This window comes from Phocoena sinus, chromosome 11 (genome assembly GCF_008692025.1).
Source record: "Phocoena sinus isolate mPhoSin1 chromosome 11, mPhoSin1.pri, whole genome shotgun sequence".
Taxonomy (NCBI): Eukaryota; Metazoa; Chordata; class Mammalia; order Artiodactyla; family Phocoenidae; genus Phocoena; species Phocoena sinus.
The window spans coordinates 40,234,213-40,251,317 of record NC_045773.1 but is presented as its reverse complement, the minus strand read 5'-3'; the positions used below and the strand labels follow the sequence as shown (position 1 = coordinate 40,251,317).

The window sequence follows — 17,105 nt, the reverse complement described above, 5'->3', positions numbered from 1 at the left end:
TCCCTGCTCACCTGGAATACTGTGCAGCTCTGATGATTAACTTGCAACCAGGAGAGAAATGGAACCAGAAACTATAGCATATGAGGAATACTACCTGGAAAAATGGCAAATTCCTCTTGATAAAATTTGGGGGGTGGGTCAAGAAAGACAGACTATTTTGGGCATGTGTTAAAAAGAAATTAAAAAATCAGAAGGACCTCAAAACAGAATATTTCTAAGGAAACTTCCAAATCAGTGTCTCTACTGCTCGATACACAGGACCCCTACAGTTACTGTTGCACCAGGCCTAACTAAATCATTACCTTTCCTCCTGTTGTGACTGTTTCTTCATCCTGCTCATCTGCAAAATCAAAACACGTAATTCATTAACAGGTAATGCTCTCTCGATTACCTGGAAACCTTAAGATTTAAGGAACTGATACTCGCCAGAGAAAAGGAAAGAAACAGAGCATTATTAAAGCTAATTTACCTTGAATAATTCAGTAAATTAGAATTGTACACAGAAGCATAGAGGTGAGTAAAAATTCAAAGCACAAATCATTAAAATTCTCCAACAACAGGGAACTTAAAATTAAATACTACTTGGGTTACAATCTTAGTCATGATCATAGGTAAGGAACTTGGTTTGGGCTCTTGCCTCCAGAGGTTTAGTGAAACAAAGTAATGACATTTCGGATCCCAGAGGAAATGAGTAAAGAATGAGGAGTAGAGAAGGAGGTGATAATCAATCCCTACAGACAAAGTCCTGGCAAGAGTGTTAATACCTTCTGAGGATAGGGGACTACAGGACCTAAATGCTAGTGTTGCAAAAGAACAAAGGCAAATCCATGTATAATTTAAACTAAGCAGCTGATTTCCATAGTGAAAAGTAAAAGTGCCATGGTGGAAAAGGTAAGAGGTTACCACACAAATAATTACATGATTAAGTTTCTATAACATTTTATTTTTTATATAATTATTATGACCCTTGGCAGTGACTAAGGCACTGTAAAGTTTAAAGAGAACACAAGGAAGACATTTTTTTTCATTATTCCTTCAAACAAATATTTCCAAGAATCTGCTATTTGAAAAGCATTAAATAAACGGCTTAGACAGGGGTCAGGATCTATAGCCTACAAGCTAAATCAGGCCCACTGCCTGTTTTTGTATGGAATCTGGGAAATTGACTCTCAGTGTGTTCCTAGTCAATAGTTAACTGAAATGAAGGGTGGTTCACTGTGCCTAGACTATGCACAACGCAGCTTATGATAAACTTCTGCAGCCTGAAATTCTGGTATGTGTTAGGCAGAGGGTACCCTACATTGCCAGTAAAAACACTGATCTTAGACTCTCAAACAAGCTTCCCTAGATGGAAACACTGCATGTGTGTTGCTGTGGGAAGAGCGCACTCTGTGCAATCCCTCACGTAAGGGAGAGACCGTAAGGAAGCCTGCACCCAGACTCTGCCTGTTATTTCCCCTTATGATCTGTTCATGCTTCCTATGTTGCTGTGATATATGTCAGCCGTGAGTACAACTATATGCTGAGTTCCATCAGTCCTTCTAGAGAATCTCCAAACCTGGGGATGGTCTTGGGGATTCCTATCATACCTGCAAGTGAAGAATGATTTTTTTAATTTTTACATGGTTAAAGAGAAAATCAATAGAAGAATAAATATATCATGACATACCAAAAATTAACTGAAATTCAAATTTTGGTGTCTATAAATAAAAGTTTTATTGGAATAAGCCATGATCATTTGTTTATATATTATGAATGGCTGTATTTGCATTACAATGGCAAAGCTGACTAGTTGTAACTTAGACCTTATAGCCAAAAATGCCTAAAATATTTACTATCTGGTCCTTTTTAGAAAAGTTTGCCAACCCCTACTTTAGAGGATGTAAGAAGATGAGTAGTATTTTAACAGGTTATAAAGAACCAGCCTTCAAACACTTAACTAAATTTTATGCACCAGCCACCGTTCAAGTGCTAAGGACACGGGCTTCCCTGGTGGCCCAGTGGTTAAGCATCTGCCTGCCAATGCAGGAGACATGGGTTTGAGCCCTGGTCCAGGAAGATCCCACATGTCGCAGACCAACTAAGCCTGTGAGTCACAACTACTGAGCCTGCGCTCTACAGCCTGTGAGCCACAACTACTGAGCCCACGTGCCACGACTACTGAAGCCCATGCACCTATAGCCCATGCTCCGCAACAAGAGAAGCCACAGCAATAAGCCCACACACCACAACAAAGTGTAGCCCCTACTTGCTGCAACTAGAGAAAAGCCCACATGCAGCAACGAAGACCCAGTGCAGCCAAAAATAAATAAAATAAACAAATAAATTAATTAATTTTTTTAAAAAATGCTAAAGACACAATGATGAACAAGAAAAAGTCCCTGTCTTTATGGAGTTTATATTCCAGTTAAGAGTGGCAGGAGATGGAAGAGAAAATAAACAAACAATAAGATATCAAATGTTGAAAACTGCTATACACAGAGGGAGGAACACTCCTGAGCTCATTCTATGAGGCCACCATCACTCTGATACCAAAACCAGACAAGGATGTCACAAAGAAAGAAAACTACAGGCCAATATCTCTGATGAACATAGATGCAAGAATCCTCCACAAAATACTGGCAAACAGAATCCAACAGCACATTAGAAGGATCATACACCATGATTAGGTGGGGTTTATCCCAGGAATGCAAGGATTCTTCAATATACACAAATCAACCAACGTGATACACCATATTAACAAATTGAAGGAGAAAAACCACATGATCATCTCAATAGATGCAGAGAAAGCTTTCAACAAAATTCAACACCCATTTATGATAAAAACCCTGCAGAGGGCTTCCCTGGTGGCGCAGTGGTTGAGAGTCCGCCTGCCGATGCAGGGGACACGGGTTCGTGCCCCGGTCCGGGAAGATCCCACATGCCGCGGAGCGGCTAGGCCCGTGAGCCATGGCCACTGACCCGCGTGTCCGGAGCCTGTGCTCCGCAACGGGAGAGGCCACAGCAGTGAGAGGCCCGCATACCACAAAAAATAAATAAATAAATTAAAAAAAAAAAAAAACCCTGCAGAAAGTAGGCATAGAGGGAACTTATCTCAACATAATAAAGGCCATGGGTGACAAACCCACAGCCAACAATGTCCTCAATGGTGAAAAACTGAAACCACTTCCACTAAGATCAGGAACAAGACAAGGTTGCCCACTCTCACCACTATTATTCAACATAGTTTTGGAGGTTTTAGCCACAGCAATCAGAGAAGAAAAAGAAATAAAAGGAATCCAAATTGGAAAAGAAGAAGTGAAGCTGTCGCTGTTTACAGATGACATGATACTATACATAGAGAATCCTGGAGATGCTATCAGAAGACTACTGGAGCTGATTGGTGAATCTGGTAAAGTAGTAGGATGCAGAATTGATGCACAAAAGTCTCTTGCATTCCTAAACACTAATAACGGGGAATCTGAAGGTGATATTGAGAAAACACTCCCATTTACTATTGCAACAAAAAGAATGAAATATCTGGCAGTAAGCCTACCTTGGGAGACGAAGGACCTGTATGCAGAAAATTATGAGACACTAATGAGAGAAATTGGAGATGATGCAGGTAGATGGAGAGGTATGCCATGTTCTTGGATTGGAAGAATCAACATTGTGAGGGTGAATATACTGCCCAGGGCAATCTACAGATTCGGTGCAGTCCCTATCAAACTACCACTGGCACTTTTCACAGATCTCATGGTTTGTATGGAGGCACGGGAGACCCCAAATAGCCAAAGCAATCTTGAGAAAGAAAGGCAGAGCTGGGGGAGTCGGGTTCCCTGACTTCAGACTGTGCTGCAGAGCTACGGTGGTCAAGGCAGTGTGGTGGTGGCACAAAAACAGAGGTGTAGATCGGTGGAGCAGGATGGAGGGCCCAGAGGTAAAGCCACGCACATATGGCCACCTTATCTTTGATAAAGGAGGTGGGAGTGTACAGTGGAGAAAAGACAGCCTCTTCGGTGAGTGGTGCTGGGAAAACTGGACAGCTACACATGGAGGAATGAAATTGGAACACTCCCTAACACCATACACAAAAATAAACTCAGAATGGATTGAAGACCTAAATGTAAGGCCAGACACTGTTAAATACTTAAAGGAAGGAATAGGCGGAACACTCCGTGACATGGATCACAGCAGGATCCTTTTTGACCCACCTCCTAGAGAGATGGAAATGAAAACAAAAATAAACAAATGGGACCTAATGAAGCTTAGAAGCTTTTGCACAGCAAAGGAAACCATAGACAGGACAAAAAGACAACCCTCAGAACGGGAGAAAATATTTGCAAATGAAGCAACTGACAAAGGATTAATCTCTGAAATTTAAAAGCAGCTCATGCAGCTCAGTATCAAAAAGGCAAACAACCCAATCCAAAAATGGGCAGAAGACCTGGGTAGACATTTCTCCAAAGAAGATATGCAGATTGCCAACAAACACATGAAAGAATGCTCAACATCATTAATCATTAGAGAAATGCAAACCAAAACTACAATGAGATACCATCTCACACCTGTCAGAGTGGCTATCATCAAAAAATCTACAAACAATGAATGCTGGAGAGGGTGTGGAGAAAAGGGAACCCTCTTGCACTGTTGGTGGGAATGTAAACTGATGCAGCCACTATGGAGAACAGTATGGAGGTTCCTTAAAAAACTAAAAATAGGGCTTCCCTGGTGGCGCAGTGGTTGAGAGTCCGCCTGCCGATGCAGGGAACACGGGTTCGCGCCCCGGTCCGGGAAGATCCCACATGCCGCGGAGAGGCTGGCTCCGTGAGCCATGGCCGCTGAGCCTGTGCGTCCGGAGCCTGTGCTCCGCAACGGGAGAGGCCACAACAGTGAGAGGCCCGCATACCGCAAAAAAAAAAATTAAAATTAAAAAAAAACTAAAAATAAAGCTACCATACGACCCAGCGGTCCCACTACTGAGCAGATACCCTGAGAAAACCACAGTTCGAAGGGAGTCGTGTACCACAGTGTTCACTGCAGCTCTGTTTACGGTAGCCAGGACATGGAGGCAACCTAGGTGTCCATCGATAGATGAATGGATGGAGGGGATGTAGCACATATATACAGTAGAGTACTGCTCGGCCATAAAAAGAAACAAAACTGAGTTGTTTGTGGTGAGATGGATGGGCCTGGAGTCTGTCATACAGAGTGAAGTAAGTCAGAGAGAGAAAAACAAATGGCGTGTGCTAACACATATGTATGAAATCTAAGAAAGGGAAAAACGGTGGTCATGAAGAGCCTGGGGGCAGGACGGGAATGGAGATGCAGATGTACTAGAGAGTGGACTTGGGGATATGGGGAGGGGGAGGGGTCAGCTTGGACGAGGTGGGAGAGTGGCGTGGACATATATACACTACCAAATGTAAAACAGATAGCTGGTGGGGGGCCGCCGCATGGCACAGGAAGATCAGCTCGGTGCTTTGTGACCGCCTAGAGTGGTGGGATGGGGAGGGTGGGAGAGACAAGAGGGAAGAGATATGGGGATGTGTGTGTATGTATAGCTGATTCACTTTGTCACAAGGCAGAAGCTAACACACCATTGTAAAGCAATTATACTCCAATAATGATGTTCAAAAAAGAAAACTGCTATACAGAGACTAAAAACAAAATAATACATTTTAGAGAGGAATTGGGTGGGTGGATCCTTCAGAGCAAATATAGAGGAAAATCCTCTCTGAGAAGGTGATATTTAAGCTGCAACCTGAGAGAAGGATAAAGCAAGCATTCCACAGAGAGGAAGAAGCCAAATCAAAGAACCTCAGGCACAGATGTACCCCATGACTTCACAAAACTGTGAGCATGAATAGAAGCTGAGAAAAATGTGCGGGACACAAGAGCAGAGTGCAATGATACAAAGCACTAGCACCACAGATACAGTTCTGGATCTGAATCTGTGCTCTCCCACTTAACAGCTGTACACTTAGGAACGTTACTGAACCCCTCCAGTCTCTATTTCCTAATCAATGAATCGGGGCTAACATGGTTTTATGGAGAAACGCAAACATATGTAGCATGACACCTGACAGGTACTCACGTAACATAAAGATGGACCCTGTTCCTTGATTTGTAAATTAGAGACAAACATCCGCTAAAAGCAGACGTGAGGTTAAGTTACAGCACTACCAACATTGAGTCATCCAACTCTGCAGAGGGACTATTTTTTTCTTAGGAAGTGACTAACAAAGAATTCTGGGTAAGGCCGTCAAAAATGAACTTTTTGTCCTTCGGGTCTTAGTAAACCAAAGGATAATCAACTTCTCACTAAATGGGGGTAGTACAATACAATGATTGCACTCTCTCTGGTCAACTTATACTATTTCATTTTAGTTTAACAGATTTTCATTCCTGAAGGAGTTTGGTACCCAATGGAAACAGACTTCTGATAATACAAAAGTAGGAGGAGCATCCTTCATTCTGACTTCTAGATGGTAATACTCAATAAATGCTCTCTTCCTCCTTCTAGATGTGGGCAAATACACTCTCACCTCAGCCCCTGAATCTTGACCTTCCAGAGATTTAAAAGAAAGAAATGACTGGGTATACTTGGCTCAGTGGCATGTAAGGCAAAATACAGATCAGTTAAAAAACAAACAACTCTGAACAATAATTCTCAGTTGATGGATCAAGTCACCCTTGGCATGGTACAGGTTATAGCCAATGCAGAAAGTCAGATGTTTAAATGATACATGGGAAGCCTGTTGGTCCCTGGATGAAAGGCCAGGACAACAATTTCAAATTCCAAAGAGCCAAACTCTCCAGCTATGGTCAGCAGCATCCACAGCCACAGCACTCCTGATTGAGACCTCAATTTGTTCACAAATACAATGGGAAGATCTCCTATACCCAGCACTAAAACTTTTAATCCAGTTGGAACCCCATCCTTTTCCTACAATTGGCTTCAATTTGACTCCTCTGATAAAATCTATGACAAAAATACTCTAATAGTCACATCACTTTTAAAAAGACAATTGTCCACTCCCGTAAAACTACAGAATTATTCTTTTTCGGGATATAACTTTAAAAATATAAACTATCATTCTATTTAACAAATTGTCCCAGTGAAGAGTATTCAAGTCTTAACAATATTTTACCCTTTCACATTATTAAGAATATAAAACAAAAGACTGTTTATAGTTAGTTTTTGCTTTCTTGGCCTTTGATTCAGTGGATAAGTGATGGTTGTAGAATAGGTGACATAAACTTATGGAAAATGAAAATTACTACTAGTTACTAAAGATCCATATTCTATTAATAATGTTAAAAACAATTACGATAGAAGGATTTTGACAGTATCTCTTTTTTTGTTTATTTTGTTGACCTAACACCACCTTTATATAAACTGTCATCAAGACAATTTTCTGCTTTACTTTCAACTTAACCAAAAATAGAATCATCCACTGATGTACAATGACAGGCTTTATGCCAGAAAAAGCAAGATGTATTTAGTGAAATGAAGTAGAAAAACTCTCCCAAACACCCACTCATGTCTGCCATCGAGAATCACAGCAGTTTATCTGAAATACAGAATTCACTTGACTAGGACACAGTGAAATACAAGTCTCATTTTCCACATAAGGGGATTTTGAAAATCCCTATTAGGTCTAAAATCCCATCAATTCATAAATTTAATATATACTGAAAACACAAGGATCCCCTTTGATTTTTACAAATGAAGAAAGTAAATGAGATTATATATATAACTTTCAGGAACAAAGATGTTTAAAACTATCCTTACTTTTAAAAACTGGAACAAGTAACTACCCTCAAAGCACATCCAAGAATTAGACCTTACTTGTGAAAGTGTACTCTATAACTGGAAAATACAGTAAAAGGATGATGTGACTCTCATTTTATCCTGTTAAGGAAATTTTCTCTTTTTTAAAATATTTACTTATTTGGCTGCACCGGGTCTTAGTTGCGGCATGCGGGCTCTTAGCTGCAGCATGCGAACTCTTAGTTGTGGCATACATCTGGGAACTAGTTCCCTGACCAGGAATCAAACCCAGGCCTCCTGCATTGGGAGCACAGAGGAGTCTTAACCACTGGACCATCAGGGAAGGCCCAAGGAAAGTTTCTGTTGGCTTACAAAGTATTAACAGTCAACAGATTCTTGTTCTGAAGACACAAAATCAATTTGCACATGTTGTGAAACAAATACTTCAGGCAGATTATTAAAAGTGCTCTAATTATAACTGTTTCTTTAAAACTCAGATATTCTGATTTAGATATATTACCACCTTTGCTAGTTTGCAGGAAAACATTACGCTCTGAGAGAGGCAGACCAGTAAGAATGGAGAGAGTGGATCATAAGAAATTAAATTTCCTGGGCTTCCCTGGGGGCACAGTGGTTGAGAATCTGCCTGCCAATGCAGGGGACATGGGTTCGAGCTCTGGTCTGGGAAGATACCACATGCCGCGGAGCAACTGGGCCCGTGAGCCACAACTACTGAGCCTGCGTGTCTGGAGCCTGTGCTCCGCAACAAGAGAGGCCACGACAGTGAGAGGCCCGCGCACTGCGATGAAGAGTGGCCCCCACTTGCCACAACTAGAGAAAGCCCTCGCACAGAAACGAAGACCCAACACAGCCAAAAATAAATAAATTTATTTTAAAAAAAAAAAGAAATTAAATTTCCTAATATGGTAGCAAACTAAATAACAACGGTACTAACATAGCCATAGATAATATCTGTGCTAGAAAGCATAGCAACTGAAATCTCTCAGTAAAGAAAGGATTATCAAGGGAGCTGACATATTCAAGAGACAAATCTGTATAGATTTTCTGATTTTTACCTAGATCTGCTACAGTTCCTCCTTTAACAGGTGTATTTTCACTATCTTTCTTTGGGTTTACTAGAAAGAAAAAAAAAAAAGAATTATGTTTTAGGGGGAAAGTTCAACTTGTTTTTAAGAAAACAGAATAGAAGATTAAAAAATACACGACTCTCACTGCATCCCCACCATCATTCAGTACTTACCCTTGTGTAAAACCTACTCACCTTCATGTAAAAACCGCAAGCCCAGCTGAGAAACATTAACACTTAATGTAACAGACAATATTCTGTAATTAATTAAACAAGTAGCAATCTTTTTCATCATAAAAGCAAACAATACAGAAATAACAATACAGAGAGAAAACCCTGAAAAGAACCTTTCAACCACTTTATCAGAAATATTTTTTTGTGTTTTTTTGTGCACTTGTGGATTCCCATTTCTGTGCCATTAATAAGACAGACAGGGGCTTCCCTGGTGGCGCAGTGGTTGAGAGTCCGCCTGCCGATGCAGGGGACACGGGTTCGTGCCCCGGTCAGGGAAGATCCCACATGCCGCGGAGCAGCTGGGCCCGTGAGCCATGGCTGCTGAGCTTGCACGTCCGGAGCCTGTGCTCCGCAACGGGAGAAGCCACACGGTGAGAGGCCCGCGTACCGCAAAAAAAAAAAAAAAAAAAAAAAAAAAAAAAAAAAAAAAAAAAAGACAGACAAATTGAGGGAGAACCAATACCTTTTATACATCTATGTGGACTTCAAAACATTCTGAGGGTTTTTAAATCTTACAGATATAAAGTTATCATACTGTGCTTATTTCCTTAGCACTCCACTTCTGTACTTAGGTTTCTACTTTTGTAACAGTGCGCCTGTGTGATCTTTCCATGTATTTTTAGTTACATCTCTTTCATTTTTAATAGACACTCTGTGTCCATGAGTGGATCATGAGGTAACTAGCCCTATATCAATGGAAACTTTATTTATTTTCAATTTTTCATTACTGGGTAATCAACATTCTTTTATACTTATATTTATGCATGCATGTAATTAATATGGATTATGAAATTAAAACTGTTATTGTACAGTTTTTTAAATTTAATAGATATAGCCAAATTGTGTTAAATGCCTTCATCAATTTATACTTCCATCAATAGCATCTGAGAGTACTCACTTCCTCAGAACAGTTGTACTTTGGGGATCATCTACTTTCTAAGTTTTGGAAATCACATGGATGAAAAGTTACTTTAATGATTTACATATCCTTGGTTATGTGAGATTAAGCATCTTTTCATACATTTATTGATCCCAGGATTTATAATAAAATTACTAGTACATAATACTTTGTCCTTTATTCCATAAAGTTTAAGAATCTTTATACATATTTAGGGTTTTAATTCTTTGTTTGTTAAATGGGTAATGAATATTTTCTCTAAGACTAACACTTGTTTAAAGTACATTAGTATTTGGAAATTTACTTTTATAGTTTTGTTTTTATTTTATTAAACTAATTAATTTATTTATTTTTTGGCTGTGTCAGGGGCCACACTGGGTCTTCATTGCTGCACGTGGGCTTTCTCTAGTTGCGGTGAGTGGGGGATACTCTTCGTTGCAGTGTGCGGGCTTCTCATTGCGGTGGCTTCTCTTGTTGCGGAGCACGGGCTCTAGGCACGCGGGCTTCAGTAGTTGTGGCACACGCGCTCAGTAGTTGTGGCTCGCAGGCTCTAGAGTGCAGGCTCAGTAGTTGTGGCACGTGGGCTTAGCTGCTCCGCGGCATGTGGGAGCTTCCTGGACCAGGGCTTGAACCCGTGTTGCCTGCATTGGCAGGCGGATTCTTAACCACTGCATAACCAGGGAAGTCCCTACAGTTTTGTTCTTAAATTGAGCACTTTAATCCACCTGAAGTTTAAATTCTCATATACGATACAAAGAAAAATACTAAAATTTACAGGACTTGTGGAGCAGTCTGATCTTTTCCCATTTATTTGTGTTGCTAAATTCATAATAATTTAAATTTATTCACAAATATAGATCTACATTTGAATTTCCCATTCTATTTTTTCTTTTTTTGGCTGTGTTGGGTCTTTGTTGCAGCATGCAGGATCTTTCATTGCAGGCGCAAAGGCTCTTCGTTGCAGCACGAGGGCTTCTCTCTAGTTGTGGCGTGCCAGCTCCAGGGTGCGTGGGCTCTGTAGTTGTGCTTGAGCTCCAGGATGCATGGGCTCTGTAGTTTGCAGCACTGGGGCTCTCTAGTTGAGGTGCACGGGCTCAGTTGCCCCACAGCACGTGGGACCTTAGTTCCCCAACCAGGGATAGAACCCGTGTACCCGCATTGGAAGGCGGATTCTTTACCACTGGATGACCAGAGAAGTCCCTGAACTGGCCATTCTATTCCACTGATGAATGCAGCCATTCTTGCGTCTAAACCATACTACATTAATTATTATAGCTTCCCAGTTTTAGATGGTTATCTCTTAGGACTATCACCACCTTCATAGTTTTTATTTAAAATTATTCTTTTGACTGCCTTTGTGAATGTTCTCTTCTATATGACCTTTAAAATATATTTGTGTGGTTTTTACTGCCCAATTTTGTATAACACAGTGATTTTTAGAAACTCATATAACATTATAGATGACTGTATTTTTCATTTCTTAAAAATACAAATGACTACTTAAAAAAGAACAAAAAAGAAAAATGTAGGGATTACAACACACATCAAAGTAAAATACATGAAAACATTACAAGACAGGAGAGGGCATAGGTTAGATTATATTATGGTAAATTTCATACATTTTTATCTCAACTAGACAACAATGATTCTAAATCGATTTGATAAATTAAGGATATATTATATACTGTAATACCTAGAGCAACCACTAAGAAAAATATAGCTAAAAAGCAAATAGAGAACAAGAAAATCCATAGACAGGAAGTAGTATAGTGGTTGCCAACACATGGGGAAAGGGAATAATTTGGACTAACTCCTAATAAGTACAGGGTTTCTTTTCATAAGAGATGAAAACATCTGGAAGTAAGACAGTGGTGATGACTGCACAACGTAGTGAGTTTACTAAAAACCACTGGAGTGATTAAAATATACTTTAAAACGGTGACTTTTATGCTCTGTGAAGTTTAAAACTATGCTATATATAGGGACTTCCTTGGTGGTCCAGTGGTTAAGACTGCTCTTCCAATGCAGGGGGCATGGGTTTGATCCCTGGTTGGGAAACTGGGATCCCACATGCTGCGCTGCATGGCCAAAAAACCCACAAAAAACCAAAACCAGGCTATATATAAAAGAAACCATGTAAGTTCGAAAAGAAAAGAAAATAGCGAGGGGCTAGAATAGAACACTAAAAGCTAAAGAGGAAATGAGAGGGACAAATGGGAAAAAAACAGCATGACTGTAGACTTAAACCCAACCATATAGATAATTATGTTACATTTAAGTGGACTACATACTCCAATTAAAAACAGAAAATGTGGGGAATTGAAAAAAAAAACAGAAAATGTGTATATTGGGGGAAAGAACTAAGTCTCCACAAATTGATGTTTAAAAGCAATGCTTTACATAATTAGAGTGAAAGTAAAAGAATGCCAGAGAGGTACAAATTGAAAACATAAAATGTAAGAAATAATTTATAGGACTGCTGAAGTCTTAAGTTCAGTGGGGACTAATAAAACATAGAAATTTAATGAAAAGGATGTGGTGAGATTAGGCTTTATTATTATCAGAGAACTTAGATTTCAAGACAAGCACTAACATGGCACCTAGAGACATGATACAAGCCTCAATTCATCAGAAGAACAACGATGATCTAGATGTATATGCCCTTAAACAGCAGAGCTTCAAAGTACAAGAAAATACAGGAAGAAAAAAATTTAACAGGAATAAAGGGACAAACAGACAAATCCACAATCACAGTTAAAAAGGTCTAACATCTGCCTCCCAATAACTGATTTAAATAGGTTGAATTGTGCATAGATACATACTCCATTTTTCCATACGTATATTGATTCTGTTGGGATTTTAAAACCATTAACTTTAAAGCATTACTAAATTTTGAGAACTTTTTGATCACAGTGTGTTTTCCCAATAAATAGCAAAAGTATACCAAAAGACAGGAAAACAGGGAATTTCACATACGTTAACCTTCAAGGGGTAATCTATTAATATTTGAAAGTTAAGAACTGGAGACACAGAGCAAGAAGTGAATCATCCCATGGCACCGCTGAGAATAATTAAATCACATCTAACACTCTCATAGTCTAGGCAAAAGGATACAAACCATTTTTTGGAAGAACCACCTCCTCTATGTTGGGTACAGGTGTTGGGTCTTCCATGTCCTTGGTAAGATCTTCTTGCTCATCTTCCTCTTTCTGACTTCTCCGCTTCCCATAAAGACTAGCTTGGCTACAACATAAAAGATACAAAATCACAAACAAGACTGACGATAGCTAGTTACAGCAAACAATTTCAGAGGCTTTAACAACACTGTTAGAGAATCTACGTTCAGAATCACTTTAAAAGACAAACAGAAATCAAAAAAATTAGATACATTCCCCAAATTACATCTAACCAGTCAAAAGGAAAAGAAAACTTTTAAGGCACAAGAAATGACCACAGAAATTCTGCAATACAAATTTGCAGACAGTACCCTAAAAGGTGCTTAGTGTAATAAAAAACCATCTCCTACAGAAATACAGCACATATTTTATCTCAGATCATAAAGAATCACTTACATAAGAAATTTTCTCAAAGATATATACAAATAACTGCTTTTTGGATTTCTTTGGTTTTCTGTATTTTCCTGGCTCTTTGTATCATTCAAACATCAGGAACTGCAAAGTAAAATCACTTAGGACAGTACTAACTTTTGTATTTTGTAAAAATTGCCATTGTTCTTTCACCACCTGAATTCAATCAAATCAACATTCATTTTTAAAACTAACACATGCCAGGGTTTCCCTGGTGGCGCAGTGGTTGAGAGTCCGCCTGCCAATGCAGGGGGCACGGGTTTGTGCCCCGGTCCGGGAAGATCCCACATGCCGCGGAGCGGCTAGGCCCGTAAGCCATGGCCACTGAGCCTGCGCGTCCGGAGCCTGTGCTCCACAACGGGAGAGGCCACAACGGTGAGAGGCCCGCGTACCGCAAAAAAACAAAAAGAAAACCAAAAAAAAAACTAAAACATGCCAGAAAGCATATTAAAGTTTAAACAAGAATGGAATGATTCCTTACCTTGAGGAATTACAGGGAATTCAGGACAGAAATCATTAACTACCTCATATAATGTGATGTGTACCAATACAAAGAAATGAATACAAGTACCACAAAAATACAACTCAGACAAAGAGAACTGTAACAATTTACTAAAAAGTTGGCAATGTTTCAGGATGATGAGTAAAAGCTTAAGAAAAAAATTTCCCGTTTTGGGGTAGTAATCTAGAATACACCGACAAGGGAGGCAGAATGGAGAAAGAGCTTGCTGAGTCCTCACACTGCTGAGAGAACGCTCCAAATTCTCTTTTTAGAGGGATAACATGTTGGCATAGGTTAGAATAAGGTATACAGAGTAAAAAAATTTGTTTAATAAAAATTACATGACAATTTTTTTTTAAGCCTATGAAACTAAAGGTGGCAAGAAGGTAAAATACTTCAAAATGAAAAAAAGATTCAGGGAAGATGAATAAAACAAATGTTAGGAAAACAGGTTTCAAGATGTTTTAGTTAAATAGACTATTCTAAGGGGAGACTTAAATGAGCAAAGTCCTGCTCATTAGAAGGCAGATGCATTCAATTAAAGGACGCGCATACATTTATTTTGGGAAACTAAATTTGGTGGGTATTATACTCAGAGTAGAGGCTAAATGCCACCACTGTGAGCATCCCAGACATCACATTTTGAGTCTGTGACCACTCATGTCCTGGCAGCCCATCTTAGCCCATAAAGGGGAGAGTAGCACATCGATTTCAGTCCGGGAAACATTTGGAAAAGTTGTTATGATATTCTTTACAAGGATCTCAGGTAGCTCTGAAATCTCTAAACATCAACAGTAAGTTTCAGAATGCAAGTTAAAGAGATAAGGTTACCCTCAATAATCCCCAAGAAAAACCTATTTTGTTCTTTTAATTTTTATGTCACAGTACATGTGACTTGATAAAAAAACAAAAATCTTTTTATAACTGTAACTGACTCATTAATATTATTTATAAAACTAAATAAGAGTTTCTTAACTTCCCTAAAAGCTTCTATGCATGGTTAAGAATGCTTCAAGTAACCTTACCCTTCAAGAAATAACGTGATTCAAGGCATGTTCTGGGCGACAAAAGGCAAATTTGGCTAGAGAAGAATGTCACAAAAGGAAGCTGATGGAGAGAAGATGACTGCACTGTAAAGATCTACTTGACAACAGCCAGAAAGTCGACAAATTTACTACCATATGAAAAGAATAAATTTTGCAAACTGTCAGGCTAAAACTAAACTATAATCTCTGAAAAAATGCTCAAAATATATTTTGAGGGACTTCCCTGGTGGCCCAGTGGTTAAGATTTCGCCTTCCAATGCAGGGGGTGTGGGTTCAATCCTTAGTAGGGGAGCTAGGATCCCACGTGCCTTCCCACCAAAAAAACCAAAGACATAAAACAGAAGCAATATTGTAACAAATTCAATAAAGACTTTAAAAATGGTCCACATCAAAAAAAAAAGTCTAAAATATGTTTTGAGCTAGACAACCCTGAAATTATTAACTATCTACTTAGTACATAATCATAAAATTATTATTTACTGTCTACCATTTATAGGCATCTACTTCAGGCCAGGCACTATGCAAGGTCTTTAAAGTCTCACTTAATCCTCACAACAACCTATTCAATAGAAACTAAAATCTCTACTCAAGCAAGATTCACTAAGTACAAACGTGACTTACTGAATAAGGCACTACACTGCTGCAATTTGCAGAATATGGAGCAGACAGAGGTTCAACTCCTCTATAAGTCATTTGGATCATGTATGGGACAGGTGGTAAAACTGGAGAAAGACAGTAACTCTTGTGAATATAATTTCTTAAATTCCTTACCAGCCACACTTCTCAATACAAACACTGATACAGAAAAAACGTTCTATTCAGAGATAGAAATGTATAAAATTGACATAAGATGCCCATAAGATAACATCCCATAACAAGACGAGCTATCAAAGCAAAGACTTCCAACCAAGTCAAAGTAAGACAAACGTCCAATGTAAATGTAAAAATCTGCAAAGTTCTTTAGTCTGTTTCAGTGCCTTCTGAATCATGCTGCAGTTCTTACCCTTTCTTCCCGCTCTTCTTCCGGGATTCTGTGGGTGTGGGAGGTGGAGGGGAAGGTGAATGTTTCCTCTTTCGAGCATTAGCTGATGCTTTTCTATCTCTTCTCTCTGGACTTCTGACTGGCTAGGAAGAAGTAAATGGAAGTAAATATCGGCTAGCTTTGCTGACTCCTCAGTTTCTACAAACCCTTGTCCAAAGGTGAGTTTTCACAAAGATAATACCAAACACAAGTGCGCAGAGGAAATGAAAGGCACAACATTAAGCATCCTCAACCGTAAGCAGTCAGGAAACTTTCCCTGACCTTCCAGCTGATGCACCATCAATGGATATATTAGAACCATCCCACAGGTATTCAAACTATGCTACAAAACAGACATGCCCAAACCCCTCACAACTAAAAACTGTTCCTGCTCAAATTCTGTGTTCCCAGGTGGGAAAAGCATTTTCAATAACCACTGGAAAAATATGAAACACATGCTATTAAATTAATGAAATACAAAGACTGGCTGAATGATCTTGTGAAAATGTACCAGAAACTACTCCTAGTTCATCATTAAAAGGAATATAAGAGAAAATGACTCAAAAGAGGTAAAATTTTACAAGACTGCAACTTATGATTTAAAAGTCAACCCACAGGTGTAAAACTATCCCTATCTGCAGATGACATGATCTTATACATGGATAACCCCAAGGAATCCACAAAAAAACTATTAGAGCTAATAAACGAGCTCAGCACAGTTGCAGGCCATACATCAATATACAAAAGTCAGCCTGTAGATGATAAATTTAATACCAATTTAATAAAACAGACCATAATAAAGAAAATACACCTAAAATAATCCACAGTATTGCATCTGAGGTTGAAAAACGAATCAGAGATTAAAACATCAATTAGACATTAATGATTGGGACTTCTCTGGTGGCGCCGTGGTTAAGAATCCACCTGCCAATGCAGGGAACACGGGTTCGAGCTCTGGTTCAGGAAGATCCTAC

General features: G+C 39.2%; 1 protein-coding gene across 1 annotated transcript in view; it reads right to left on the bottom strand.

Moving 5' to 3' along the window:
• SMARCC1 (SWI/SNF related, matrix associated, actin dependent regulator of chromatin subfamily c member 1) overlaps positions 1-17,105 on the bottom strand; it is a 177,545-nt gene that overhangs the window by 97,011 nt on the left and 63,429 nt on the right. The window contains 4 exon segments of the mRNA XM_032648973.1: positions 303-340; positions 8,833-8,892; positions 13,094-13,218; positions 16,114-16,235. Of these exon segments, the coding sequence (XP_032504864.1) occupies positions 303-340; positions 8,833-8,892; positions 13,094-13,218; positions 16,114-16,235 (345 nt within the window).